Source organism: Charadrius vociferus, unplaced genomic scaffold (assembly GCF_000708025.1).
Source record: "Charadrius vociferus isolate BGI_N301 unplaced genomic scaffold, ASM70802v2 scaffold434, whole genome shotgun sequence".
NCBI classification, from domain to species: domain Eukaryota; kingdom Metazoa; phylum Chordata; class Aves; order Charadriiformes; family Charadriidae; genus Charadrius; species Charadrius vociferus.
Window position 1 is genome coordinate 758,022 of NW_009648154.1, and position 25,368 is coordinate 783,389.

The 25,368-nt window shown below is 38.8% G+C and overlaps 1 protein-coding gene across 1 annotated transcript; it reads right to left on the reverse strand.

Moving 5' to 3' along the window:
- Positions 1 to 204: 204 nt before the first annotated feature.
- Positions 205 to 24,685, reverse strand: PRPF40A (PRP40 pre-mRNA processing factor 40 homolog A (S. cerevisiae)). Its single transcript, XM_009884028.1, has 25 exons — positions 24,548 to 24,685; positions 21,464 to 21,544; positions 18,556 to 18,586; positions 18,291 to 18,313; positions 15,859 to 15,936; positions 15,638 to 15,748; positions 15,197 to 15,317; positions 13,875 to 13,899; positions 13,194 to 13,505; positions 12,349 to 12,457; positions 11,268 to 11,332; positions 10,458 to 10,622; positions 9,643 to 9,751; positions 7,646 to 7,796; positions 6,707 to 6,840; positions 6,204 to 6,318; positions 5,956 to 6,047; positions 5,663 to 5,779; positions 5,001 to 5,138; positions 4,236 to 4,331; positions 3,140 to 3,226; positions 2,954 to 3,050; positions 2,791 to 2,852; positions 1,490 to 1,624; positions 205 to 364 (listed from the first exon to the last, which is right to left on the reverse strand). The coding sequence occupies exons 1-25, from the start codon at positions 24,683 to 24,685 to the stop codon at positions 272 to 274; spliced, it is 2,685 nt and encodes an 894-aa protein (XP_009882330.1). The 3' UTR covers positions 205 to 271.
- Positions 24,686 to 25,368: the final 683 nt, after the last annotated feature.

The window sequence follows — 25,368 nt, forward strand, 5'->3', positions numbered from 1 at the left end:
TTCCCTTCAGAGGGCTCCCCCGGCGGCGAGCGGAGCGCCCGTCCTGCCCGGCAGGTCCAGGACAGACAGCTCTGCACTCCGAATTTCATTCACTTTGCTAGATTTGATGGCAGGCCCGTAATAATGGTACTTGAATGTATTTATGCGGTGAAATTAAAACCCACTGTTATTTCAACAATGGAACTCAGGATATCAGAACCCACGTCCTGAATTAGACATTGGTTTCTTTTATTATGCCACAATGTAAACATATTTGGTATAAATAATGTTCTCATTGATCTTCATCCAGTTGTTCCAAAAGAGTCCTCCTCTGTTTTTCCAGCTCCCCTTCACTCAGCTCGCTGCCAGAAGTGTCCCAGTTCCCCTGCGGAGAGAAGCCAGGTTAGGGGTGAGCACCACCGTCACCCTCGCGGCGCCCAGCAGGAGCGGGCAGAGCTGGGCAGCACAGGGCGCAGCAGGAGGGGGGGCGGGAAGCCAGGGGCGGCGCCAGCCACAACACCGCGCCGGGAGGGCAAGGAGGAAAGCACAAGCTGAGCTGAGGTCCTCCTGCAGAGCTGCGTCTGCTTAATCACACCTGGGATCACTTCTCACCAGAAGATGCCGCGTTAGGCCACGGAATGGGGCGTTTCAAAGGCATCCAGAGGCCAAAGCAGCTTATTTTAAGACAATAATATAAAAGCAGGCATCTGTCCTGCCATCTCCTCTTGGCAGGTGGAACGTAGGGGGTGTTATCCGGGAGGACACCACCACCAGCACAACCTCAATAACAAGGCAAATAATTCCCTCCTCAATGGACCCCAAAGATGCTGAACCAAAAGTAGTTTATATTTTTCATTCAAACACTTTTATGTGTCTTTGAAAGCACCGTTGTCGGCCCGTTCCAAACCCAGCCTAACCCAGAAGCCTCACAGCAAAGAGCAGGAGAGCAGTCACAAGCACGCTCCCGCGGCGTTTCCCAGCCTGAAAAAATGCAAGAATCACGGAACTTTGTTCTGCTAAAATTTTCTGCCCCTGCCAGCACAGCACCAGCCCGGCACTGCAACGATTAAAATTCTGGAACGCGGGTGCCACAGACACTCAAACATTTAACCAGCTGTGCTGCTGCTCTCTTTTGAGATCAATCTGGCTAATTGGATGGAAAAAAGAATGGCAGTTTCATCCTACATACAACTTTGTCAGAGAATGGACCAAGCTTCAGTACTGGCTGTAAAATAACGTGCCTCATTCACACTTGATGTCAACAAGCAACAATAAATAGCACTTAATCGAGTAGTGATTTCACACATGAGTACCAAAACACTAAATGAGGGCACAGGATCTGTATGATTAAGCTCTGCTTGAACATTTGGTCCTTTTTATCTATAAATGGACCATAAATTAAGCTTTAGCACCTTACTTAGAGTAAACCTTCAAAGTTCAAGTACTATCCTACAGCATACTGCTGATACATAAAGCCCAAAGCATCAGATAAAAATGAAAAAAAGCTTACAGAATCTTTTCCAGGTCGTTTTTTAGTAGGAGATTTATGTTTTGATTCAGATCTTTGTCTAGCTCTATCCTTTTCACTCTCTCTCTCTCTTTCTTTTTTGTCTTTTTCTCGTTCAATATCTGATTCTGGTGAATCCTGTGTAAATAAAGGGAAAAATATTAAAGATTAATATTAAAGTTTAATATTAAATATATTAGACATTAATTGATAGAAAAACTACACCTCAGAAAAGTCTGACTTTATTTCAGTATAGACCATATTAAAAAAACCTGCTTCAAGTGGTTACTAATTAAGCACATCCTATTAACGACTGCAGAAATAAGTAATGCAAAAACATTACTGAAAAGTTTTGACCAGGAGAGATGTTTGGTCAACACAGAAGAACGTTCACCGCTCTCAGTGCATGCAGAGGTGGGGCATGCAGGACGCCGCACGACAAATCCCTTCTCTGCACAAACGCCATCCATTCAGTAAGAGCTCCGGAAAGGGTGAAGTCTGGAAATGCTCTGTTACGTGTCTGCTGGGCCGTACTTGGATGCTTTACAGCTGCTGGGCTCTTACTGGATATTAACCGTACTGCGAGGGATTAGGTGGCACAACTGATTTTATTCCACGTTTCATCCCAGTGTTGCTATGCTTATGTGACCCTCTTTGTGCGCTAGTGTCGTACTCAACTGCTAAGAATTAATAGCCCTCTCCTTGTGAACGCTGTCCACTGAAGGGCACAGCTACCTGCTCAGAAATTACAGAAACAAAAGAATACATCAGTTGTGAAGAGTTTTGCAGCCAAGATGAGTTCAGAGAAAAAAAATAATAATAATTCTTCTTCGGCCTCAACCAATACCCAGAGCGAGAGCTCTCTTTCTGCCCTTTAGGTCCTTTTGATGCTCCGGCGCATTTGGTACCTGAGCTTCTAACGCAGCCCTGACACTCAAGTGGAGCAGCCAAAAGGAATGACGCTCCGCATAAGGCCAAAGGAAAAGGCGGCTGGGGTTCTTCCCAGCTCTCCACAGGGAAGGTGAACGCCAAGATTTGCCACGATAAACAGCAAATACTACTAGTACAGTCCTTTGCATCTGAGTGGTTGCACTTAAACCCCAAATTTAGCAGTCTTCAATAGTTTAATATAAGGTATTTATAACAGAAAATTATGATGATATTAATATCCGCCCTCCAGTCTGATCTCACACAGTCCCTACTCCAAAGACATCTGGATGACGACAGATACCTAAAAAGGATTACTGAGACCGTAAGGTGTCAGGCTGTCCATTAGCCAACTCAAAAAAGTTAACTGCACTTACAGACTTATGTCTTCTCTTCTTGCTCTTTTTCTTGTGTTTTTTTGACTTCTTGTAACTTCTCTCTGCAGACACAGGAAGAAACAAATATACCTCAATAAAACGATAAAGACCCAGCAATAAAATAGTAACGCTAATTTAAAAATAAACAAAGAAAATCTCATACCGGATTCCGCACTGGAAGAACGCTCAGAAACTGATCTAGACTCTGAACGCTGCCTTTTCTTCTTTGAATGGCTGTCGTCGTCCTCAGACTCTGAGCCCTTGAGATACAAAACCAACGTGGTTAGCGAGACGACAGCATTGCAAATAGCTACAGAAGTAGGTTTTAAGACATCATGAAACACCTTACCGAACGGGAACGTGATCGCTTCCTGTGATGTTTTTTAGACTTTTTAGAATGTTTCTTGTTCTTTGAATGATGATGCTGACACTCGTGCTAGAGTACAAGAGAAGGCAAACGTTATCATCGGTCACAAGGACAAAGCAAGAAACTCTAGTGATGTTTCTCACCGTCCCCGAAGGCACCTCCAGCTAGCAGTGGTTAATAAAAACCCCAATAATCGCACACTCACTGTATCAAAACCCATAAACCGCTACCAGTACTGCCATGTTGAAGTTGTAATAACAAGCATCCAGGAGCAAGGAAGCACGCAGCTTCGGACACGGGTGCACACAGCTTCTATTACGCCGATCCCCATTTCAATGCCTCTAGTTAAAGCCCCGGCTCAAGATGGTCTAGAACATACTGCGTACCGTGCTCTGCCAAATTTGATATTCTGAAATTAAGCCATTTTACAATCTCTTACAAACTCCAGAAAATGAAACAAAAAACCCCAAAGAACAAACGCTGCAAAATCAAATCCCACATTATCTAGGAAAAACCAGCACCTTATTCAACAAGAATGACTTGTCAAAACTTCTGCATCTTAACTTTTACTGCAGCCCATCTAAAAGTTAAGAATTAAACTAAACTACATCATCCCTTTTGTGTATCAGCAAAAAATGGGCTACAGTGGGAAAAAAAAAAAAAAGGTACATCTGCAGAGCTTAGTATGTTCTTGAAGTTCCAGATTTATAGTGAATAAAATACTGCAGAAGTTCTATTTCCAATTTCATCACTTTTTGTATGAAATCACAGCAAGAAACCGTTTTTCTAAGATAAACCTGGAAGTTAACATCAGAATTGCCGGAAATTCTTATAGGGAAGCAGATTAAAAGAGTAACTATGCATCAAATAATATCAAATGACTAATGTGTTTCTTGAGTTCCTTACTTTCAAAATGAGGTTTTAATATCCGTTACTTTTAGGTAAGGCAGAATGTCCACTGTAACAGAAATCAGTAGAATTCTGTTAAATCCCTCCCTCTTCCCATACAATTTAAGAGCAAATCAACCAAGATTTTTTTATATATTCTCTAGTCAGGGCAAAATAAAGTAATGATTACCTCTAGTACATGCATGAAATCTTTAAATATTCTTTTCCTTTCGGACTCCAGAGTGATGTCTTCAAATGCTGGTTCCTTCACAAATCTATCTCTGATCTGTAAGAAAAATAGCAATGAAATACTAATATGAAGAACAGCTATCCAGAAATAAAAATAATAATAAAGAAAGACAATTTCACCAATTGAAAAAGCCATGGTACTGTCACAAGGCTAAACTTTTTTATGGCAGCTTCACAACCAAACGGTCTTCAGTAAATCTCTAACAGAGGCACGCAGAATCAGACTGGTTTTTTCTGTGTACGCCCTTTAAGCTACACAAGTTTGTTAAAAACCGCATTTTTATACAAAGTAGGCTCTGACAGGAAAGGTTTTTAAAGGTTATTTTACCAGAATAAAGTTACAGATTTTTAACTAGGCAGAGTGCTTTATCTCCATTTAAATTAAGTTTGGGGGCTTTGTGTGATTAGTTTTTTTTGGAGTGGTGGTGGTTTGGAGGTTTTTTTTGGGGGGGGGTTGGTTGGGTTTACGGTTTTCTTGTTTTTATTTTAAATTGTATTTATATGAAACTACCAATAGAATGAAGTTTTATTCACATCAAATTTCAAACTTTACTGAAGAAATGACAGGACCATTTTTATGGGTCTCAGTTATAGAAACAGAAACACTAAGCGCTTAGAGAAACCAGGTTTACTCCAAAAGCCTTAGCATGCAGCAGCCCGTGAAATACATTTGCAAAGACTTTCACAATTAAGTGACGATACATACATCTTCCCAGACAGCGTCCAATTCAATTGGCGGAGTGGCTTGCTTCAACATACTCTTGAAGGCAGACTCTTTCCGCTTCATTTTGCGAGCTTCTTCTTTTTCCCGCTCTCTTTCACGGGCTTCTGCCTTTTCTAGCAGCTATGTCAAACAAAAGTTGTAAGATTATTTCAAAGATGTCAAAATGGAAGACTAGTAATTCAGCTTAACGGTGAACTGCTGTTGGGCTTTCCAAAAAATTGCATTAGAGTTTTCTATTAGTCAGCTGGACATAGAGGAAAGTTAACCAATTATTTATTCTTAAAGCATGTAACCACCGTTTCTCAAAAATAGAAAGTGTTAACCATCATGCAAGCCAGAACTACAGAAACACACACACAGAAGAAAAACCCTCGTGAGAGAAGTTACATATAAATGAGAGAACATTACTTAATTCCTACCACAGAATTTTTCAAGTTGAAATGTTTATGTTTTGAATAAAGATATACCTCTGCAATCTTTAGTTTTGGGAACTGGTATCAGGATAAGCAACTCTAAAGCACAGCATCTCTCTCAAATATTACAAAAGTAGTCATAGCAATACAGTGAAAGTAAGTGCCAATTCTTGCTTTTACAGGAGATTTCATATTACAAGTTTTTGAACATTCCTACATAATAATACTTACACTGTTGAAAGCCAGCTTGATATTTCCTGCATCTAACGTAGTAGCTCTTTTAGTTGAACTGATGACCGTAACAAAATCTTCAAAAGAAGTATTCACTTCAACCACAAATCCTTTATCCTGTAAGAAAATTGCTTCTTTGGCATCAGGTAAGTCAGGAACTCTCACTTCAGTGCTAATGCACATGACACTAACGCAATGTGAAATCCCATCTCCCAGTAGCAAAGAGTTCACTTCAATGATGTATTTGGCATTAAAAGAAGAAACAACATAATGGAGCATTTTCCCCCTCTCACCTTTAGGATATCTTTTATTATCTTCTTTTCATCGTGGTAACGTGCTTTCAAGTCTTCAACATAGAACTTGAAAAGATCAAGTGCTGTTGATCCTGATGAAAAAACTAGATAAGTCAAAAGCTAGCTCTAATAAAAGAGCTGCATTTTTTTAAACATTTAGAAAATATACAAATAACCCTGCTCTGTTCTGCCCCAAACCCAAGACCTCTACCTTACTTCTACAGGGTTGGAAGAGACAGTATTCTTACCAGGTTGACCGAGCATATTAGTGAATCTGATGTCAGAGCTTATGGTTGGGTACAACTCCATCCAAGATGACATTGAATGTAATTGTCCATGCTCATGCAGTTCATCTAAAAACAGCTGCAAAACAGAATTGAAATGGAAATTTGTAGTCACTCATCATACTTCTATTTGGCTAGCAGCTGAATGGATACTCTTGATCACTGGAATTTCATTTGTGATAAAACGCAATTGAAAAATAATTTTTTTACATCATCCTTTCTTCCTGCCTTCATCCACCATTTACAACATTCCAATTGCATTCTCTTTCCATTCAAGTCTATTTTCTCTTACTTTCACCTACTCTTGCAGCTTTCTGGCAAATAGATGTATTATACAGCAGACAAAGTGCTACCATGCTGATAACTGATGCATTATATGCACCCGTTAGCCTACCCTAAGAAATAAAAATCACATAGAGCATCTAAGCACACAACGCATCGAGAACAGAAAAAGAAAGTCCACCAACCTGGAAAGATTCTCTATTTTTACGCTGCCGCCTTCTCTCTCTAAGCAAACTTTTCTGTTTTTCTTCTTCCTCCTCTTTTTCCAATGCCCTGATATGTTCCTCAAAACAGATCAGTGCATCCTCCTTATCCATGTCTAGCAACAGATAACAACAGCATGATAAGAGTAAAAATTAGGTGTTTCTTCCCACTATCTGTAGAAAGTTTCTTAGTATGAGATAATGGTTGCCAATTGTTGCCATGAGTGGAAGTTTCATTGAGCACTGAAATATGTGAAGAACTGAGCGGCAGCAAAAACCAGCCTCCCCCAACCTGGATAAATTATCATTGGCAATACAGAGCACAGAAGTGTTTACGAGGAAAGTGTTGCGGACAAGTGTTTGTGCAATCTCCCCACATTACCACAGGTATCTTAAAAATACAGGAGAGAGGAAAGAATGCAGAGCATCTTTGTCAAATGCTTTAGCAGCTGTGTAAATACATACGCTGCTCTTAAAATACAGGATAAACTCATTTATAAGAAAAACGTGCTCATAATGGAAAAACTGCCTTCTCACTCTAGAAGAGTAAAAAAGAATTATTTTTTTAGGAAAACAAACACAGCAGGACCTCAGTCTAGCAGAATGTAGTGTAAATATTTACAACACAGATTACGCTGTCAAATAATTCTTCAGATTTCAAAGGCTAACAACTACTAAGGCAACACAATCCCTGCAAAAGGTATCCTTTGCTTTATCATCGAGATTAATCAGTAATGATTTTTGAAGCTGACACCTGTTTCCTAGGAACCAAACAAGACAGGCTCCTTTATACAGGCTGCCCAGCAGGCGTCGTGGCGGCTCTGGACTGGGCAAGAGCAAGCCATACCCAGCCAGGAGTCCTCACCGCTAAAGACAAATCCGTTCCCTCTTCCAAAAGAAATACACAGACTTTTTACGTACTCTGAAGTTCCTCATCTTCTGCAAATGTAGGATTGTCCATCAGATACTGCTGAGCCTCTGACCAAGTCGTACAGTAAGTGACGTTAGCCATGTTATCTAGTATGTTCTTCAAAGCTTCCCAATTCCTCTTTCGTAATTGTTTGGCTTGTTCCTGAGGAGAAAATGCATTTTTGTTCGTTTGTTAAATCTGAGGTATACACAAAAATACACGACCCCTCAAGTTTGCTCTCCAAGAAAACACAAAATTTACCTTTTGTTTACATGTAAAGTACGGTAATACAACTTGGACTTACGTACAATTTTTACATACTATAATTGCTTGTATCCACAGATAAACCATTTCAGTACTATTATCTCCGACACTTCCCGACAGATGGGAAAAGCTCACGAAACGGTGCTCATCTTTTAGAGATACTGCTAAGAAACCGCCAGTACATTCAGTAAATGGTCAGTGCTGCAACAAGGTACTATGGCCCACTGTGCTGCTGACAAGCAGATGTAAACCAGATGTGCTAATCACAGGCAATTTGAGAGCAGCGCTGTTTGATGGCTGGCCTCTTTCTGTTTGTTTTGCTTTTCAGGCAAGCGTGGACCTTAAAGCTAGTCTCACTTCAATCAGTTTCCCAGTCTTGCTACACAATTTGTTTCCAATTGCCTGTTTTCCATCTACCCAAGGATGCTGGTGAGTGCTGGCGTCACTACCAAATGGCAGTGCAGATGGACTGAGCAGATACGGTTAGGGCCAGATCCCCACGGCGCGTATGGTACCGCTGAGGTTAAAGGAAACACAGCCTGCTGTAACAAGCCCATGACAGTTTCACAGTCTGATTCAGAGCAGATCAGAGTAAAATCCATCATGTAATTTATTAAAATAATACTAAAAATTAATCCGATTGCAAAATTAGCAGCATAGTATCTCATTAAGAACAAAGACTTTTCGAAGAAACTGCTATTGTATCTGCCATACAGAGTTAAACGAGGGCTTCACCTTGTCCACCAGCAGACTGCGATGAACTAGTGGAAGACAACAAGAGCGATCTACTCCTAGCGTGCCTGCCCCATTTCAGATGGGTAGCTTTTCAACAAGTTTTGATCTCCAAAATGTTACCCAGCAGCAGTCAGTTCCACAATTTCAGTTGTGTACTGAGCAGGAACAGACCTTCCAGTAGCTTGTTTAACTAAAGATGCATCATGTTCTGCCTGCTAACTCTACTGAACTCTCTCTAAAACTATTTGAGAGGACACTGTAGAGAGGTCGGTGCTGGTCGCTTCTCACAGGTAATCAATGACAGAACGAGAGGGAATGGCTTCAAGCTCCAACAGGGGAGATTTAGACTGAACATTAGGAAAGAATTTTTCACAGAAAGAGTGGTCGGGCACTGGAATAGGCTGCCCAGGGAGGGGGTTGAGTCACCATCCCTGGATGTGTTTAAGAGACGTTTAGATGTGGTGTTGGGGGATATGGTGTAGGGGAGAACTTTGTAGAGTAGGGTAGAGGGTTGGACTCGATGATCCCAAGGGTCTCTTCCAACCTAGACAATTCTGTGATTCTATGGATACCCCTTACATACTGTATAATGAGAAAAGAATAAAAACTGTCTCCAAATTCACCTCTACAAAACCATAGTTTTGAAGAGTTCCACCAATGCTTTTTCCTTGTCCTCTCGCCCCATCACATCTTGCTAAACTGCAGCTCCCTCTCTATAGGGTCTCATAGTTGATAAACCTCACCTCCCTTCTGTTCTTGTCTCTCTCTCTCCCCCTCCTCTTTTGGAGAGGGTAATCTGACCTGTAACCTGTAAGCAGTATATGGTTCACACTAATGCAGCAATGTTCTCATTTGGCTCTCCATGCCTTTCCGACAGATTCCTCCCCTGCTGTTAGCATTTCGACTGTCCCTGAACAATATGCAGAACTGCACCGTTTGCAACATTTCTTTACTAAGAGAGATAAACTAACTCACGTATAACATGTGAAACGATCAATTTGAAAGTTACCTTCTCTTTCTTAGACAGAAAAAACAAGACATCTTCATAAATTTCAAGACGATCACGCTCAGATATTGCATTCCAGACTTCCATCTCCCCAAACATTTGTTCAGCTTTTCTGTACAAAGCAAAGTAAAAGCATACAATTGCTTATCAGTGAACACTGACTTAAATTGTACCATCAGCTTACAACAGACTTCACTAATGTTACTTTAAGTAGTAATGCTTTTGTATGACATCTCCCTCATTTTCTGTCTTGGGAAACTTTTTCTGTAACACCTTCCTATCTCTTACGAAAAAGAGAAAAGTTAGAATTAAAGCTGATGTCACTACACATTCCTCTCCACAGAAGCGCAAGTTCACCTGCACTGCATTACACTAGTATTTTTATCTGAGGGCTAGCACACGTTTAGATCACTGTTCTAGCAAACGTTATACGAAATCAGATGTACAAAATTTTCAACAAGCTTCTAAGATATACCTCCCTTTAGGCATGAACTTCCATGAACAAGCTATCAGAACTACTTCGTTCTTAATGGCAGATGTAATAGAAAACTCCTCTCGGTGCTCTCTTTTGTTTCTACTTATTAGAAGCTCAACCCATTATTCATCAGCATTTCACTCAAATGAGTTGGTTTTTGCCCGGGTCTTCAATATGTTCTATGAAAATGAGACTATTTCTGCTCCTGTAACAATTTCAGTTACAGGCTTTTCCAGGCTGAGCGCGTACAAAGGCAGGCACTCACCAAGAACAAACCAGCAATATCTGATTATTAACTTCGCAAGCTAGTAAAGGCTAGAACTTCATTTAATACAGGTCTTACTTATATCTTGTTGTGGATGTCATCTTTTCGTGGTTTTCAAGAAAACGCTGGAATGATTCTTTAGCTTCTTTGTATTTTGATCTTGCTTCTTCTTTCTCTTCTTTTTCTGTTTGAACTTTGTAAGCATTAAAAGCTTGCTTTTTTTCACTTAATTTTGCCAAAGCACTTCACATCAAAGAAAAAGAGAAAATGTCAATTATACAAAAGGGATTTAAATTAGAAAAACAAAACTAAAGGACCAAAAGACAACAGACTTGAGTAACCCAGATTTTTGAGACAAAATTAAATATCATCTAAACAGCCAGTCATCACCCTGTCCCTTCCTCAGGATTAATGAAATATCATTTAAAAAAAGCAATAAAGTTAAGTACACACTTAGTAATAAAAGCAGCTAATAATAAAACACAGGCTACCGTTATGCTTTTAGATTGCATTTACACATTTCATATTATAATACTATTTTTATCATAGAATCAACGACTTTCCTGCCAATTTTTATAGCAGTCGCTGATTTCAAAAATAACCTAGAAACTTTTCAGCTCTGTCATTGTAAATGCATGCTTTTATTCCTGAGAAAATAATATAAGTAGCATGAAATACAACCAACAACTGCCACATGTTTTCCAAATGAAAAATTAAGCCTAGGATTTGAATTTCTTTACGTAGAAAAGGTACTAAGTTCCCTGACAGTGGTACATGTTCAGAAACACACAAATATCTATTAAAACAATCAAAAGGTATGTCAGTAAAGTCAAACTACCTAAAATAGTATTTGTGTAGAAATTTAAAGAGGAAAGAATCAAGCAGTACCTGTATCTAGGATCATTAATGATCATTTTCATAGCTTGCTCCCAAGAAGCATTGGATGGTACTCGCTGTAAAGACATGAAATCATTAACTAATTAGATCTGGAATCAACATTCAACAATGACCAATTCCTTAAAAAAAATGGCCCTTAGAAAAAAAAAAAAAAGCATTACATTTTCAAGGTTAGGACAACATTGTTTGTTAGAAATTTTATTTAAACTTTATTAACATTCAACATGGAAAATGAAACAATGTATTTCTGGGATTATTGCAATTTCTACAACAAATTCTTCTGGAAGTTTGTCCATTATACAACTATGTTGACTCACTAGACAAAGCACAAACAGATCTCATGCACTCTGAGGGAAAAACAAAACCAGCCTCCTTTTACTCCTACTTCATCTCCATCTTTAAAGCAAAGATAAAAAATTGAGGGCTCAGACAATGATGAATATATTGAAGAGGACTGGACCCAGTACTGGCCCCTGGGTAACACCACTTGTTACAGACCTCCAACTAGACTCTGCGCCACTAATCACAACCCTCTGAGCTCTATCTGTCAGCCAGTTTTCAATCCATCCCACTGTCCACTTAAATACAGTTTTAGAATTATTACTTCATAGGGAAGAAAAGAGTCTTTAAATCAGACTAGCTTATGGAAACACTGCAAATTATATCTAACAGTTTGTCCTTTTTCCATATGGACCTCTACACTGTCTGTCTCTGAAGCATCTTCTGAAGCTGTCCATCAAATCACTCACAATTCCCGTTTGAATTCTGGACAAAGACCAGATAACAAGTTTGCATTACAGTGTGGGGATCACATAAAAGGAAGAAAATAAGAAAAAAACCTGACCTGACAGCCCTGATGAAGACTCAACACCTGCCCACTCACCCAAAGAGCTGAAAAAAAGTTTAAACTGTGTATTGTTTTCACTGTAGCATTCTTTTCCGTCATTTCTTGTCTAGTACAAAAGTTCTCTTCCACAATAGTTAAAAATTCTTAAAAAACCAATTCTAGCATTTTCTGACAGATGCAGTTTTTGTAGTTTGATAGAGCATTAAGAATAGTTGACCAAAATACCTTTTCTTTTAACAGTTCTTTAAATGCTTGCTTTGCTTCTTCCTTCGTATTCCATGTATAGGTCTTTTTAACTGGTTGGGCATCGTCGTCCTCCTTCTTTGAAGCAGCACTATATACAAAAATAAGTAATTTTATTATGTAAGCACTTTCTTCCCCCTAAATTAGAGCCACTGAAGTCCTAAGTCAACATAGTCAGACAGAATGAGTTTTTTAAATAGCAACTCAAAGAAAAATAATAGTGCTACACGTTAGCATTATGCACCACACATAATTATTGCACATTACACAAGAATGCTATGTGTCGAGGTTTAGGCTGGGCTGGCCACTAAACGAACAACAGATGCTCTCTATTAGCCCCTCTCCATTCCCCTAACCCTAACCCTTCCCCAGAAAGGGAAGGGAGAAAGGCTCATGGGTTGAAAAATAAAACTAAAAAGCTTTAATGAAATATCAAAAAATTAAAAGATAATAATATTAATAAGAAAATAATGAAATATATGCAAATAATATACAAAACCAACATGCAACATTGCAATATTACAGGGTAAGCATATAATATTACTCTGAGAAACTCTTAAGCTATAAAAAAATTATGAAATGTTTGAGGCACAAGTGTTCTCCGTGGGGTTTAAGAGTTTTGGGGGAGGCTTGGCAAGGACAGGATGTTAACGCTCCTTACTGCCTTTCTTACTCATTATTCTCTGCTGTCATTGATTCACGTTCATGTTTCACTGCAGAAACGACTAACTGTCAAAGAAGCCTGGCCACCTACAACTGAAGATAAACCAGATCCCAGAAGGAATGCAGAACTGCAGAAAAGCCACACGCTTTGTAATTTTACTTACTCTGCTGAGGCCTCCTGCTTGGAAGAGTCGTCTGCTGCATTAGCTGCAGTTTCTCCACTCTGTTCCTGCACAGCAGACGCAGAAGTCGCTTGTCCCTGTTCCTCAGCTGCGGCCGTGCCGGTACTCTCATTTTCCCCAGAAGCAGCTGCAGCAGATTCTGCTTCGGGGGCTGCTGTCGCTGCAGAAGCAGCAGTGGTGGTAGTAACAGCTGCAGCAGTTTCAGCAGCAGTTGTGGCTGTGGTGGCTGTGCTTGCTGCTTCTGCTGCAGCAGCCGGAGCAGATGTCGTTGGAGTTGATTCTTCAGGCTTTGTGCTGTATCAAAAAACAGGAACAGTCACAGACAAGCATGGGATAACTTCGTAGTTTAGGGAAATGCATAGTTTAAACAAGTTAATAAAGTATGAAATGAGAAGTTTCGGTCTAGTTACAAAGAGTTCTCAGAAGAATATAGAACAATCTTAGCTCAGAGAAAGGAAAAGTTACTGAAGCTGTGTATCTATGTAGATCAATCATTTCAGTCAAAAAGAAACCTAGAGTATGTTATTTGAGTAGTTAAATCTTAAGCCACTATTTGGAATGAAAAGCTGGAAGGAGAATGTTTAAAGATTCAAGGACTAGATTCCATTTTTAAGAAATAGGCAGCTTAATGTAAAAAACATTAGCATACCATTAAAAACGTACCTGTTTTCTTCGGCTTTAATCATTGCTAGAGGAGAAAGGGGAAAAAAACAATCAAAATATAGCGTAAAAAATAGTTTATATATGCATGGTAAAAACTTATGTTAACACGATTTAATAAAAGCATAGCTTTAAATATTTTTGTTACCATCAATAATTTTAATATTTGTGCTATTTAAAGACTGAAATAAATTCAGAGTAAAACAAAACTTAGAAATCCCATTAAAGAAAGATTAGGGTATATAAAGAACAACTTCCTGGTTTAAAAGAATTATTTCAACTTTAAGAGACTAGTTTAAAGAGCAGATAACATCAGCTTTACAGAAACAGAGCCTTCTTTCTTTTTTATTCTAGCAGTGACTGACGCTTATTCTTCAAAGTACTTTTAAAAATACTTATTTCTTATCCCAGCTGATTATCCGGATTTTTCTTCAAGATCTTATTTCCCTTACAATACCAAACAAAACTGTACTAAAAGTGAAAAACAGGAGGACAGCATCATATGACATTAGTACTAAAGGGGACATAGCCTTCATAATACAGAAGGGCAATAAAAAATTACTAATGTTTTTGCCACACCTGTTTCTCAGAGTATTTTTTTGGTCAAAAATTAAAAGCAAATTGATACCTAAGCAAAGCCTTACACACAATTTTGGCTTTCAAGAGATAGCCAGCACTACTGCTTTAAGTATAAAATACATGACTGTTCAAAATTCGGCCAAGACACACACACACAAAAGTAATTCTTACTCAGTTAAAAGCTATACTGTATTACAGAAGTCCAGCACCTTTTACCCTGGTCTCCCAAGTGAATGAGGATTATTATTTCAGCGGCCCCTCTGCCTCTTGTCTTCCCCCATCAGCCTGAACCCCCTCACAAATCCTGAGTTCCTACAGGTTTCCAAAGGATTGGTGGCTGACAGCCAAAACCTACAACCGCCCTAAAATGAAGACTTAAAGCATTACCTACTGCTAACCCAGAGAGCACGCACACAGCCCTCAACAAGCCACAGCACGTCACAGCCTAATTCCGTTCCTGTTTAGGGACACAAGGGGGAGCTGATGCTGCTGCCACAATACAGGGAAGAACTAAGGGTAAAATGGAAAAAGGGACAGTGATGAGGTGGCGAGGATACAGGAGACAAGACTGTTCCATAGAAAACTCAGACTGCATTAACTCTGCTACATAAAGCTTATTTCAGTAGATTTAATTCCTAACGGAAGTTTGAGTGCTATGCTTTGACACCAAATTTTTGTGAAAAGTCATGCATCTGCACAGGTTGCAACTCACTGCCACCCCCCCTACACATTTTTGTTAACATTACCTTCAAGATCCTCAAGCTCTTTGGGTTTTGCCCAGCGTGATTCCTTTGTTTGGGAATTATAATAGTAGGGCTTTCCAGAATCAGACTTATACTCTTTCCAGGGGCACTTAGACAACAATTGCTAATGAACAGAAAACAAAAAACATAAAATCAAACTTACAATGGTGTTTTAAAATTAAAAGGATAGCCAGAAGTGAGCCACAAGCCAAGAAATAACTTAAGGACCAATGAATACCAGGCATATACGTTCCAAGGAAAATCCTCCTTAGAGATAAACACACACATTACTTATCTAAATATTAAAGAATGCCATTTTCAATAAGGAAAATTTACCTAAAAATTGAGGAAAATTGTTGAGAGTTTTGCCCATTTTGCAGCTTCAAATTCTTGTGTTCACACGGAATCACACAGTACAGTAATCTTCACCTGAATTTAGCTTACCTCAGCAGGTGTTTTGAGATCATCTGGCTTCTCCCACGTAGACTGCTTTGTTTCAGTATTATAGTAATATGTTCTTCCATCAGGTGATTTGTGTTCTGTCCATGTAGATTTCTAGGAAAAAAAAAAAAAAAAAAGATATCATTAATGATGAACAATAATTGCTGACCGAGATGCTATCAAAAGCCACTAAAAAGTTAAATACAAGTGGAAAGCAGAGAAACCTGTTTAGAGTGGTCTTCACTAACAGAACTGTTGGTTGTGGCAGTTTGCTGGGCTGCACAAACCACGGGATGCGTTGTCTGAGGGCGAAACAAAACAGAGCTCTGAAAAGACATTCTGGTTAATATTTGTATTCATTTGAACGTGTATATTAAATATACTAAGTAATTTAGCAGCAAAGGAAAGACAGCAAGCCAAAATCTAAACACATTGAAGTCAGTATTGTTTTCAAGAAACTACTTCTTTGTGAGAAGAGCTATTAAGAGCCTCTCTCTCACCCCCCTCCCATTCAGCAATCCAAGGCAGCAATTACCATCAGAAAAGAAAGCAAAAGTGAGCGTGACCTGACCCTAACAACTCCAAGTGAAAGTCCCAGAAGCACGCCATGTTTTACAAACTAAGAAAAGTTTGCTTCAAGAAGATCCTGACCTCAAGAGTTTAGTGTGAACTCAGGAGTACCTTCCTACTGCTTTTCATCGACAGTTTACATTAACTCCCCAAAATGAGGACTGGCAGAACACAGCTTTACCCATCTACTCTGTTTCGGTTACCAGATATGGTTGAGGAGAAACAACATCCTTATAGGTCCAATTGTTCAATTACACAGAATGCAAATCTCACAGAAATAAAAGGACAGTTGATATTCACTGATATTTAATAGTTAAGCTAGGTAAAACATCCCCAAATTTTGAAGCAAAAAAAACCTTACAGACGGGGTATCTTTGAGGCCACATGACTATTTTTACAGATTCTGCCTCTTTGTCTCTAGCCAAACTATTTTCTTCATCATCTTAAAATCTAAAGGTGAATGTCTGGAATATCGTCTAGACAAGTAATTTAATATTTACAAATTTTTAAAATAGCAATCAGACAGTGACTGAAAGTTATTCATGGTCACGCAAGATGCCATGAAAGAAATTTAAAATTTGAGATTACTTCCAGATGACCTGCCTACCTCAATACAAAGTTACATTGATTCACGATTCAAAGATTTCAACATTGAGATATACAGCACTAGTTCCGCTCCATCAGCCATTTCCCATCCGATGGAAAGGCAGAAGAGTACTGAAAAATCCTCTCATGAAGTAAGTTTGGCCTGCATGCCACCTTCCTGTTCAACCTACATTAAATCACCTTCCATGCAACCTATCCGATATTTATTACTGAATTGTGCTGCGTTCCCACAAACATGGAAGGAGACACTAACAAAAGCAAATTCCAAATAATGTCAAGACATCAGGGATGGGAGGTGGGGGAGAGTTAAGCTAAATTACCAATGAGCAGCAGAATTGATGAAGTTCTGATAACAATTCATAGAACCATAGACTGGTTTGGATTGGAAGGGACCTTTAAAGGCCATCTAGTCCAACCCCACGCCATGAGCAGCGACATCTTCATCCAGACCAGGCTGCTCAGAGCCCCGTCCAACCTGGCCTGGAACGTTTCCAGGGATGGGGCATCCACCAGCCCTCTGGGCAACCTGGGACAGTGTCTCACCACCCCCAGAGCAAAACACCTCTTCCTAAAACCTAACCCAAATCCTCCCCTCTTTCAGTTTAAAACCATCACCCCTTGTCCTACCACAACACGCCCTGCTAAGTTGTTTTGTGGTTAGTACTTTATATTCTTCAAAAACCACAGTGATGTTTTCAAAATTATTATGGGTATCTATATAGGTCATTTTCTTTTTATTGCTAAAGTGTTTGGTAACAAAACTCTTGCTAATTAAGGTTCCAATAAATCACACAGGATTGAAAATACCAGAACCTTGACCTGGCTTCTTTTTCTAAGCGCAGGTGCGTTAAGGTACTGCAAGGAAGACTTAATCATTGCCTACCAAATTTTGCTATACACATTAGAACTGCGAAAGCAGAATATTCGTTAATGTGTAACAGGCAAAAAGTTACTCAAACATAAGAAAAATAAAAATCTGCTTATAAGCTGATCACTGATACAAAAGGAAAAAAGAAAAAAAAAAGAGGAACAACACAGATAGAGGACTAACTTTTAATCTTCCTCAGCACAAGTAAAAAAACCCCAACTCTACCCTGAGTAAAAATCCAGGCCAACACTTAAAGATTTAAATATGAAAACAGCTAAAAAAAACTAACATCAGTATCTAGGCTACAATTCACTTGCTGCTCAGGTAGGGCAAAAAGACCTTAAAGCGTCGCAAGAGACGTCATATTGCTATCCTGCATACTAGTAAAACTAGAAACAAGTAGACTTCAATGCTCAGAAATGAGTGAAAATATAACAGAACACACATCTACTTTAACTATTAACATTAATTACAGACTGACAGTCAAATAAGCAAAGAAGCTCCATATGAGAAGAAAAATTAGATACAAGTTTTTCTTTGAACCCTGTAAAGCCATGTATGCACAACACCACACCACCATTACAATCTTCTGGAATTTTGGTTTTCACATACCTGAGTTCCAGGAGGTGTTACACCTGAAAAATAAAAATAATACAAATTAAAAAAAGTTAAAAAGAGTTTGGTTGCTTTATTTTTCTATATAAAGACTTCAATTAATCAATGTTTGAGAGCAAAATATATTTCTGGGGATCAATGAAGTTGTCAGTTACTGAAACGTTAAATCACATTTTACAGAAAAGTAGATTTTATTTAAAAAAAAAAAGCCACCTGATTTTTTTTTAATATTATGAAATGGTACCAAATTGTTTATACTTACCTACTTGCGCATCCATACTGTTCACCCCTGGCTGTAGAAAAAAATGAACAGATATTTAAGTACTGAGTGCAATCATAATTAAATCATCAGTAAATACAGCAGATATCCAAAAAAGTGCTTTCAGCAACAAAAATCTCTGCTGCCTGAAATATGGTTTCCTAGCTTCCCATCACCCACTTAATTATTACTGCTACTTAAAGAAGCGATTAGGAACATCAAGCTACTTTTCAGAAAGGCAATATATACAATAAACTACACCAGGGGGTCCCTTGCAGTCGTTCCAATACCCATATTTATCTCCCAAATGAGTAGGTTGGGAGGAAAGGAAAAAAAAACAAACCAAAACCGACATTCTGAATTTCTGCTGAAGTAGCTGAGTAGGCTTCTGTTGTAATTATGTGGCATAAGCCTTTGAACATATTAGTGTTGAATTTGTTGCATTCATAAAACTGCTTGCAAATAACCAAAGCTCTCGCAGATACCATTTTTTAAATCCTTTCAAACTAAGGAAAAAGATTAACAGAATTCAAATAGAGTTTGCTCAATTTCTTTCTTTTTCTGTAGGCAAGAACATAGCTTGCAGGTTTACCTTTTGCTAAGGTTTATCTTTCAGCTCTCTTCTACAAACTTTATTAACAACAAACTCCTCTCAAGTAAAAAAGTAAAAATTGCTAAAAAGAGAAAAGAAATTATATTGGATCAATTATGTTTCATATTATCTAATAGGACTAAACCAGGTGAATCGTCAAAAAACTTTAGGCCTTTAAAGTGCATTCTGTATATTAACTATTTCAGCTACTCTGTGTATACGCATAGGTCCACAAGAGTAAGTTTCTCTCCAGTAAGTAACCCTTCTGACGTGTTTCTTTTCTTGTGCCTACACTTTTCTAAATGCCATTCTAATTTGCTGTGTAGTGTAAGAGCACTAATCTCCAAATAACCATTTTTAGGAATCACACTGGTTCTAATCAGCTTTGAGAAGTAAACACTTCTGTAGATCACAAAACAGACAGTGAACCTGCACAGGAGTGGTTTGAAAGTCCACCACACTTGGATGAAACCCAGCCAAGACCAAAGAGCCCTGACACCAGTACAAATCATCCAGTTGGGCTCAGTGAGCTTTAGATAACATTTTACACTTGGAGAAGGTATTTTATTTATAGCCAGAACTACATCAAGTCAATAATCTCGTGAAGTTTACCAAGCAAATCATCAGGGCTGCAAAGGTCACAATTTTTTACTCACCTACAAATTATGTTAAATTAGGAAGTGGTAAAATCCTTCCTTTATTTCTGAAACACCTTCCAGGCTGTGGTACACACGCCATAGCAGAGAGCAAGAATGCTGCCATGACAGACAAATGCCTTCTCATGTGCATGCAGAAAGGTGTGAGCTCCTGCTATCCCTGCCAAGGGGGTTAAGGGCAAAATTAAAAGCCATAGCCCTCTGCCATGCTACTTTCCTCCTAAACACCATATATCCACAGACTTAATTCAATCAAGGTTTATCCCTAATCCCGTATTAGAAAACCAAGTGATCTGCCTTTTTGCCAAAATATGTAAAAAAAGTACAGTAAAACTCAAAATCAGACTGATTGTAGTGCTGATCCCTCCCTCCCCCTTTAAGTCTCTTTTGGACATAGAATTTTTTAAGATTTTTCTCTGAAGGTCTGAAATCCTTTCTATTTTTAACATGAGCATCACCTGTCAGAAATCCATAACAACTTCCGTATGGGAAATGGAGGAAAATTACTAACATCCTTCTTACTTGGTAGCTTCTAAAATATTTAGTGTATTAGGAAGTAGCTACATGAGCACAAGAACTAACGAAGCACGGTTCCCGAGAACTGCTTAAGGAGTTACTAACTTTTACTTAAATTACACTAAAGCTGTAACATACACTCACATCTCATTAAACAGAGACCTGCAGTGAGAAACAAACTTGTAACTAACAGGCACATTCTCTAGTGTCTGATAAAGCCCAAGCCCTAAACTTAAGTTTTTCTCCACTGTTAAGATAATTAACATCCCTTCTCTGGTATGAATTCTCAAGTCATCTAGTACACTTCAAGGTGACATTACATCTTTTTCCTAATAGTCCCTTCTCAACTTATTTTGCAGAAACTTTGTATCTTTGTGATTTCGCTCTCATTACTCCAGAGGGTGGATGGACTACTTTGCACACATGTGGTCAGACATAGCATATTTAGTAGACGAATTAGAGCCCTCTTCAGCAAACGCTTAATGAAAAAAGAAACTTCATCTGTAATACCTGTTAACACTTCCCTCTCAATTTCCACCCAAATAACTTCTTCATACCTTTACTGATTTCAGCAAACTTTACTCAAGATCTTAAACATGCCCCATCCCTGGAAGCGTTCAAGGCCAGGCTGGACGTGGCCTTGGGCAACCTGGTCTAGTTGGAGGTGTCCCTGCCCATGGCAGGGGGGTTGGAACTTGATCTTCAAGGTTGTTTCTAACCTAAACCATTCTATGATTCTATGAATTTCAGAAACTTTTACAAAAAATCAGATAAGTAGCGGTCAGTCAATTAGCCCTCGCTCCAAACAGCCAGAATTCACGCTGGTTCCTGCCAATCTACAGCAGGTGAGGCACAGTGAGGAGGCCAGGGGTGCAGGAAGCCGAATCCAGGCAGAAAAAAGAAAGGAAAAGCAGATACAGAGAAGAGTTTGAAGACTGATGAAAACCACAGGACACCAAGTATCACTAGTTCTACCTCTTGCAGAAATCCTACTTTTTACAATAACTCAAAAGCTAGATAAGACTTAATTGCAAGTAGCAATACCTTTTTTCATAATCCAAGAAAACAAAGGCATACCCATACTGAAGTAATGACAGCAACTCACACAAAGACCTTTTAAAAACCAGAACAGTTAAGATAAACTCACCGGAACTGTAGGCTGCATAGCAGCTTGAGACATGTGAGACATCATCATTCCAGGCATTACTGACTGCATCATTCCAGGCATCTATAATTAAATAGTAATTCAGATGTATTTGATGATATTTTAAACATAAAATATGAGGATTATTTTATTTTTAAAAGCAATTAGCTGATACTAGTTTTTAATAAAAAAACCAAACTCTTTTAAGCACATGGCAACAAAAAGTAAGATAGGTCTGTAGAATTCTGATTCCCTTCATTACATTCCTACAAAATCAACATTAGGAATAACATGTCTAGGGTATTCCAAAGTCTGATACAAAATATGAACAAAGACAACCATTTAAACTACAAAAGCGCAACAGCAAATGATGTGTGATCTGTTAATAAGCTATCACTGAAATCCTAAGTTAAAGCAGGAAAAATAAAGGTTGGGAAAATTCCACGGCCACACAGAACAAACTAAACAAAGGAAAGGTAAACTCAGAGTCCAGGATTAGTTCCGCTCATGTGTTTTGATAACTTTCAACCTGTCTCCCTTTCCTCTTACCTCACAAAAAGGAAGAAACATTTTACAGGGACACTGGAAGAATTAATTTCTGCAAAGAACTTCAAGATGAAGAGACCTATTAAATTTAAACATCAAAGCTCCAAAACAATTCTGAACACTTTTTTTTAAAGGTCTGGGAAAAAAACCCGTAATATAGACGTACAATATTAAGCCATGTAACAGTGTGAAGTTGGTAATGGGAACATACCACACTACAGAAATGAAAAGTTTGAGTCTAGACTTGCATCTGAGTTTGAGGGGTGGTCCAATGAGACCAAAAAAACTACAGAACTGCTACTCGGATAAGCTAACTTTAGCTCATATACTTATGCTTATAGTCTCAAAGGGATAGTTATGCAGAAGTTATGCATCACTGAAGTGATGCACTGAGAGAGGGTAAAAAATGCTGCTGAAAAAGTGTTCAGTACCTTGCATGTTTCCCATTATTTTTGCTGATCCCGGCTTTTAAGAACTAACAAGCCATAAACAAAGTGGCAAAATGAACAAAATATATAATTTAGGTCGTTACGAACATCAACTTTTGGCCACTCATCCCAAACAGGTCTCGAGAAGTCAACCCCCTTCAACCTTTCAGTTATGCCCCTTTACCTTTATTGTCCTTGGCAGGCTGGCCAAGTGACCCCATCCCCCTGTATCTTCAGGGAGCATCTGGTTACCACTCGCCTCATCTTGCATCTCGTGCGGAGAGAGGGATATGTGGTAGGGCTACTGCTCCACCCTCAAATCCACAAGGCTTTCTTGGGAGGGTGAGGGAGGAAGGAAAGACTGGTAGGCGGCCCCTCCTATTCCTCGCCATCCTGTAGAAGCAGGAGAAGAAAGCACTCTTGCCCCATCGCTACTTGCAACTAAGGGGGCTTTGAGCGTGTGGAACTTCTTAAAAGCCCTGGCTCAGGTCCTGAAGAAACCCTGCGCACTGCTCGGTTTCTGAAAAACACTAACCCAAAGGCAGCAAAGAAAAAAAAAATGGGAAGGAGAGCAAATTCTTTTCCAGAAGACCCTCCTCTGAACGATGCTGACAAGAGGCCGTTGCTATTATCTATGCAAAGTACCTGTCCTACAGGGGTTCAGCTCAGAAAGGAGGAAACAAGCTACAGATCATCCCATGCTGCAAAGCCTCACAAATAAACCTCCGATACCTACTGGACGAAAGAGCTTATCGTTCAAGGAAACAAGCCAACATGAGCCAATGCTTTCAGCACAATAGTTCCAGTGTGAGAATATCACCACTCTGTCCCATCCTTAAGGCTGTAGGATAACTGAGCCTCTAATCTCCTCTCTGCCATACCATTTATACTTAGCTATACATCTACCAAAAACTCCCAAGTTCTCTATATTGCTCATAAAAAAATAAAGACTGAAATATTCAATACATGAGAGTGAGAACAGTGGAACAGAAGTTACAAAACTATTAAATACAGGAATAAAATAGAACTGCTACTTAAGTTTCTAATGAACACACAAAAAAAGCTATCTTGCTAAAGGTCAATTCCTCTTCATCTTTTAAAATTGCATTATTTTTACACCAGAAGCTCTACTAGGCTGCAAAACCATGCTGAAGATTCCTACCAACCCTTTACACACCAGGTAAAAAACAAAACAAAACCAAACCAAAACCACGCTCTATCCAAGGTACTGCAAAGGAAGACATTGAGTTGCCAGCATGACCTTGTGGGCTCTTCTCAAAGGGTTAATCTTTCTTGCCATCCTCTGTCTGCGCTGGTCTACTCTATCCCTCTGGTCTAGTTGATGATGCTCAGTTTCTACTTACGCGAGCCATCATCACGAGTAGTATCTATCTAGAACATTTATTATATTCAGAAAGAGAACTGCTTCCTTTAGAAGTTCAGAATTTAATCAGAAACTACACAGGAAAGAATCTTTGGTTATTGAAAATAAAAGCTTTAAATTTGCAAAAAGCACAGATATGATTCTGGCTACTCTACCTGTCAACCCAGGTTTACACCTGTCAATCTGAATGGTCAAGTTTATTTTTCAATCACATTACAAGAGCAACAACAATATATACACAGAACTATAAACTACTCCTTAGGATTCAAAAAGGAATTCTGCAAAAATTCAAATCGTAATTATTTCTTCCCTTGCATTTCCCTATAATTTTCATCTGTGCAGATGTAAGAGTTAGCCAAGAATTAAAGAAACATGAAGTTCTCTACTGTTACTACCTCTGACAAAAACCACTATTTTATGTTACTAGTACACATTAGGAGGAAAATCTTACTTCTTCAAAATATAAAGAAAACTACCAAAAAACTTTAATAAAAAACAAATTATGGACTCATACCTACTGCTATTAACAATTAAAGTTCCACATGAGGTGCATCAATTACATGTTACAAATGAGAAGAGTTTCTGCATGGATAGAAACTGTGGCATAAAATAACCTGAATTATTAACCTTACCATGTGCAAGCTACTGTATGAGACTTACCTACTTCAGGTATTACCTGACATCATTACGTGAAGAAAGAAAAAAGACAATCTTGTAAAACTGCCTTACCTGCCCCATTGGTGGTCCTCCCATGGGGGGCATCATCTGAGGCATCATACCATGTGGAACTGGCGGCATATTTGGTGGTCTCTGACCCATAGGGTGCATTCCCATGGGAGGATAATGTGGCATGCCTGGGTGTCCCATCTGAAAGACAGCAACAAATGACGAAAATCAGCATGAAGCCAACAACCCCAAACTCCACAAAAGCATTAATAACAAAGAGATGCTCAACACTGAACTGAAAATTATTTGAGCAATTTTAGATTGATACTGCAAAGCAGCGAACACAATCATTTACTCTTCTAGGTCCTCTAGAGCCAGAGTTAATCATAATCAACAAATCCACTTAAAATTTCAAAACCAACATCCGAATGAAAAACTCTCCACAATCTTTCATCTTATGGTTTGTCACAGAAAAACATACTAAATTTAGGAATGCACCTATTTCTGCAGGCTCTTCCAGACAATCACGATCAATGCAAGTAACCCTGTGGCACAAAAGTTAACCAGAGAAACAAAATACCTTCTACTCCTGATGTCCAAGTCTGAAACAGCTTCTACACTGACTACCATCCCCATCTCTGTACTTTCCTAAAAACCGGAATCCTGTTGCTGTTCTAATACTTGGTATAGTCACACTGCTAGTACAAAAATGGCTACAGACAATTTTTCCTATGTCTTTTGAATTACTAAAACATAGTAAGAGCTTTCCATTCCAGTCAGAAGTAGCAGCTCTAAGAGTACCTTAGGATAAACCCCGGAAAGCATTTTACTTTGAAAAATCATAGAATCATAGAATGGTTAGAGTTGGAAGGGACCTTAAAGAT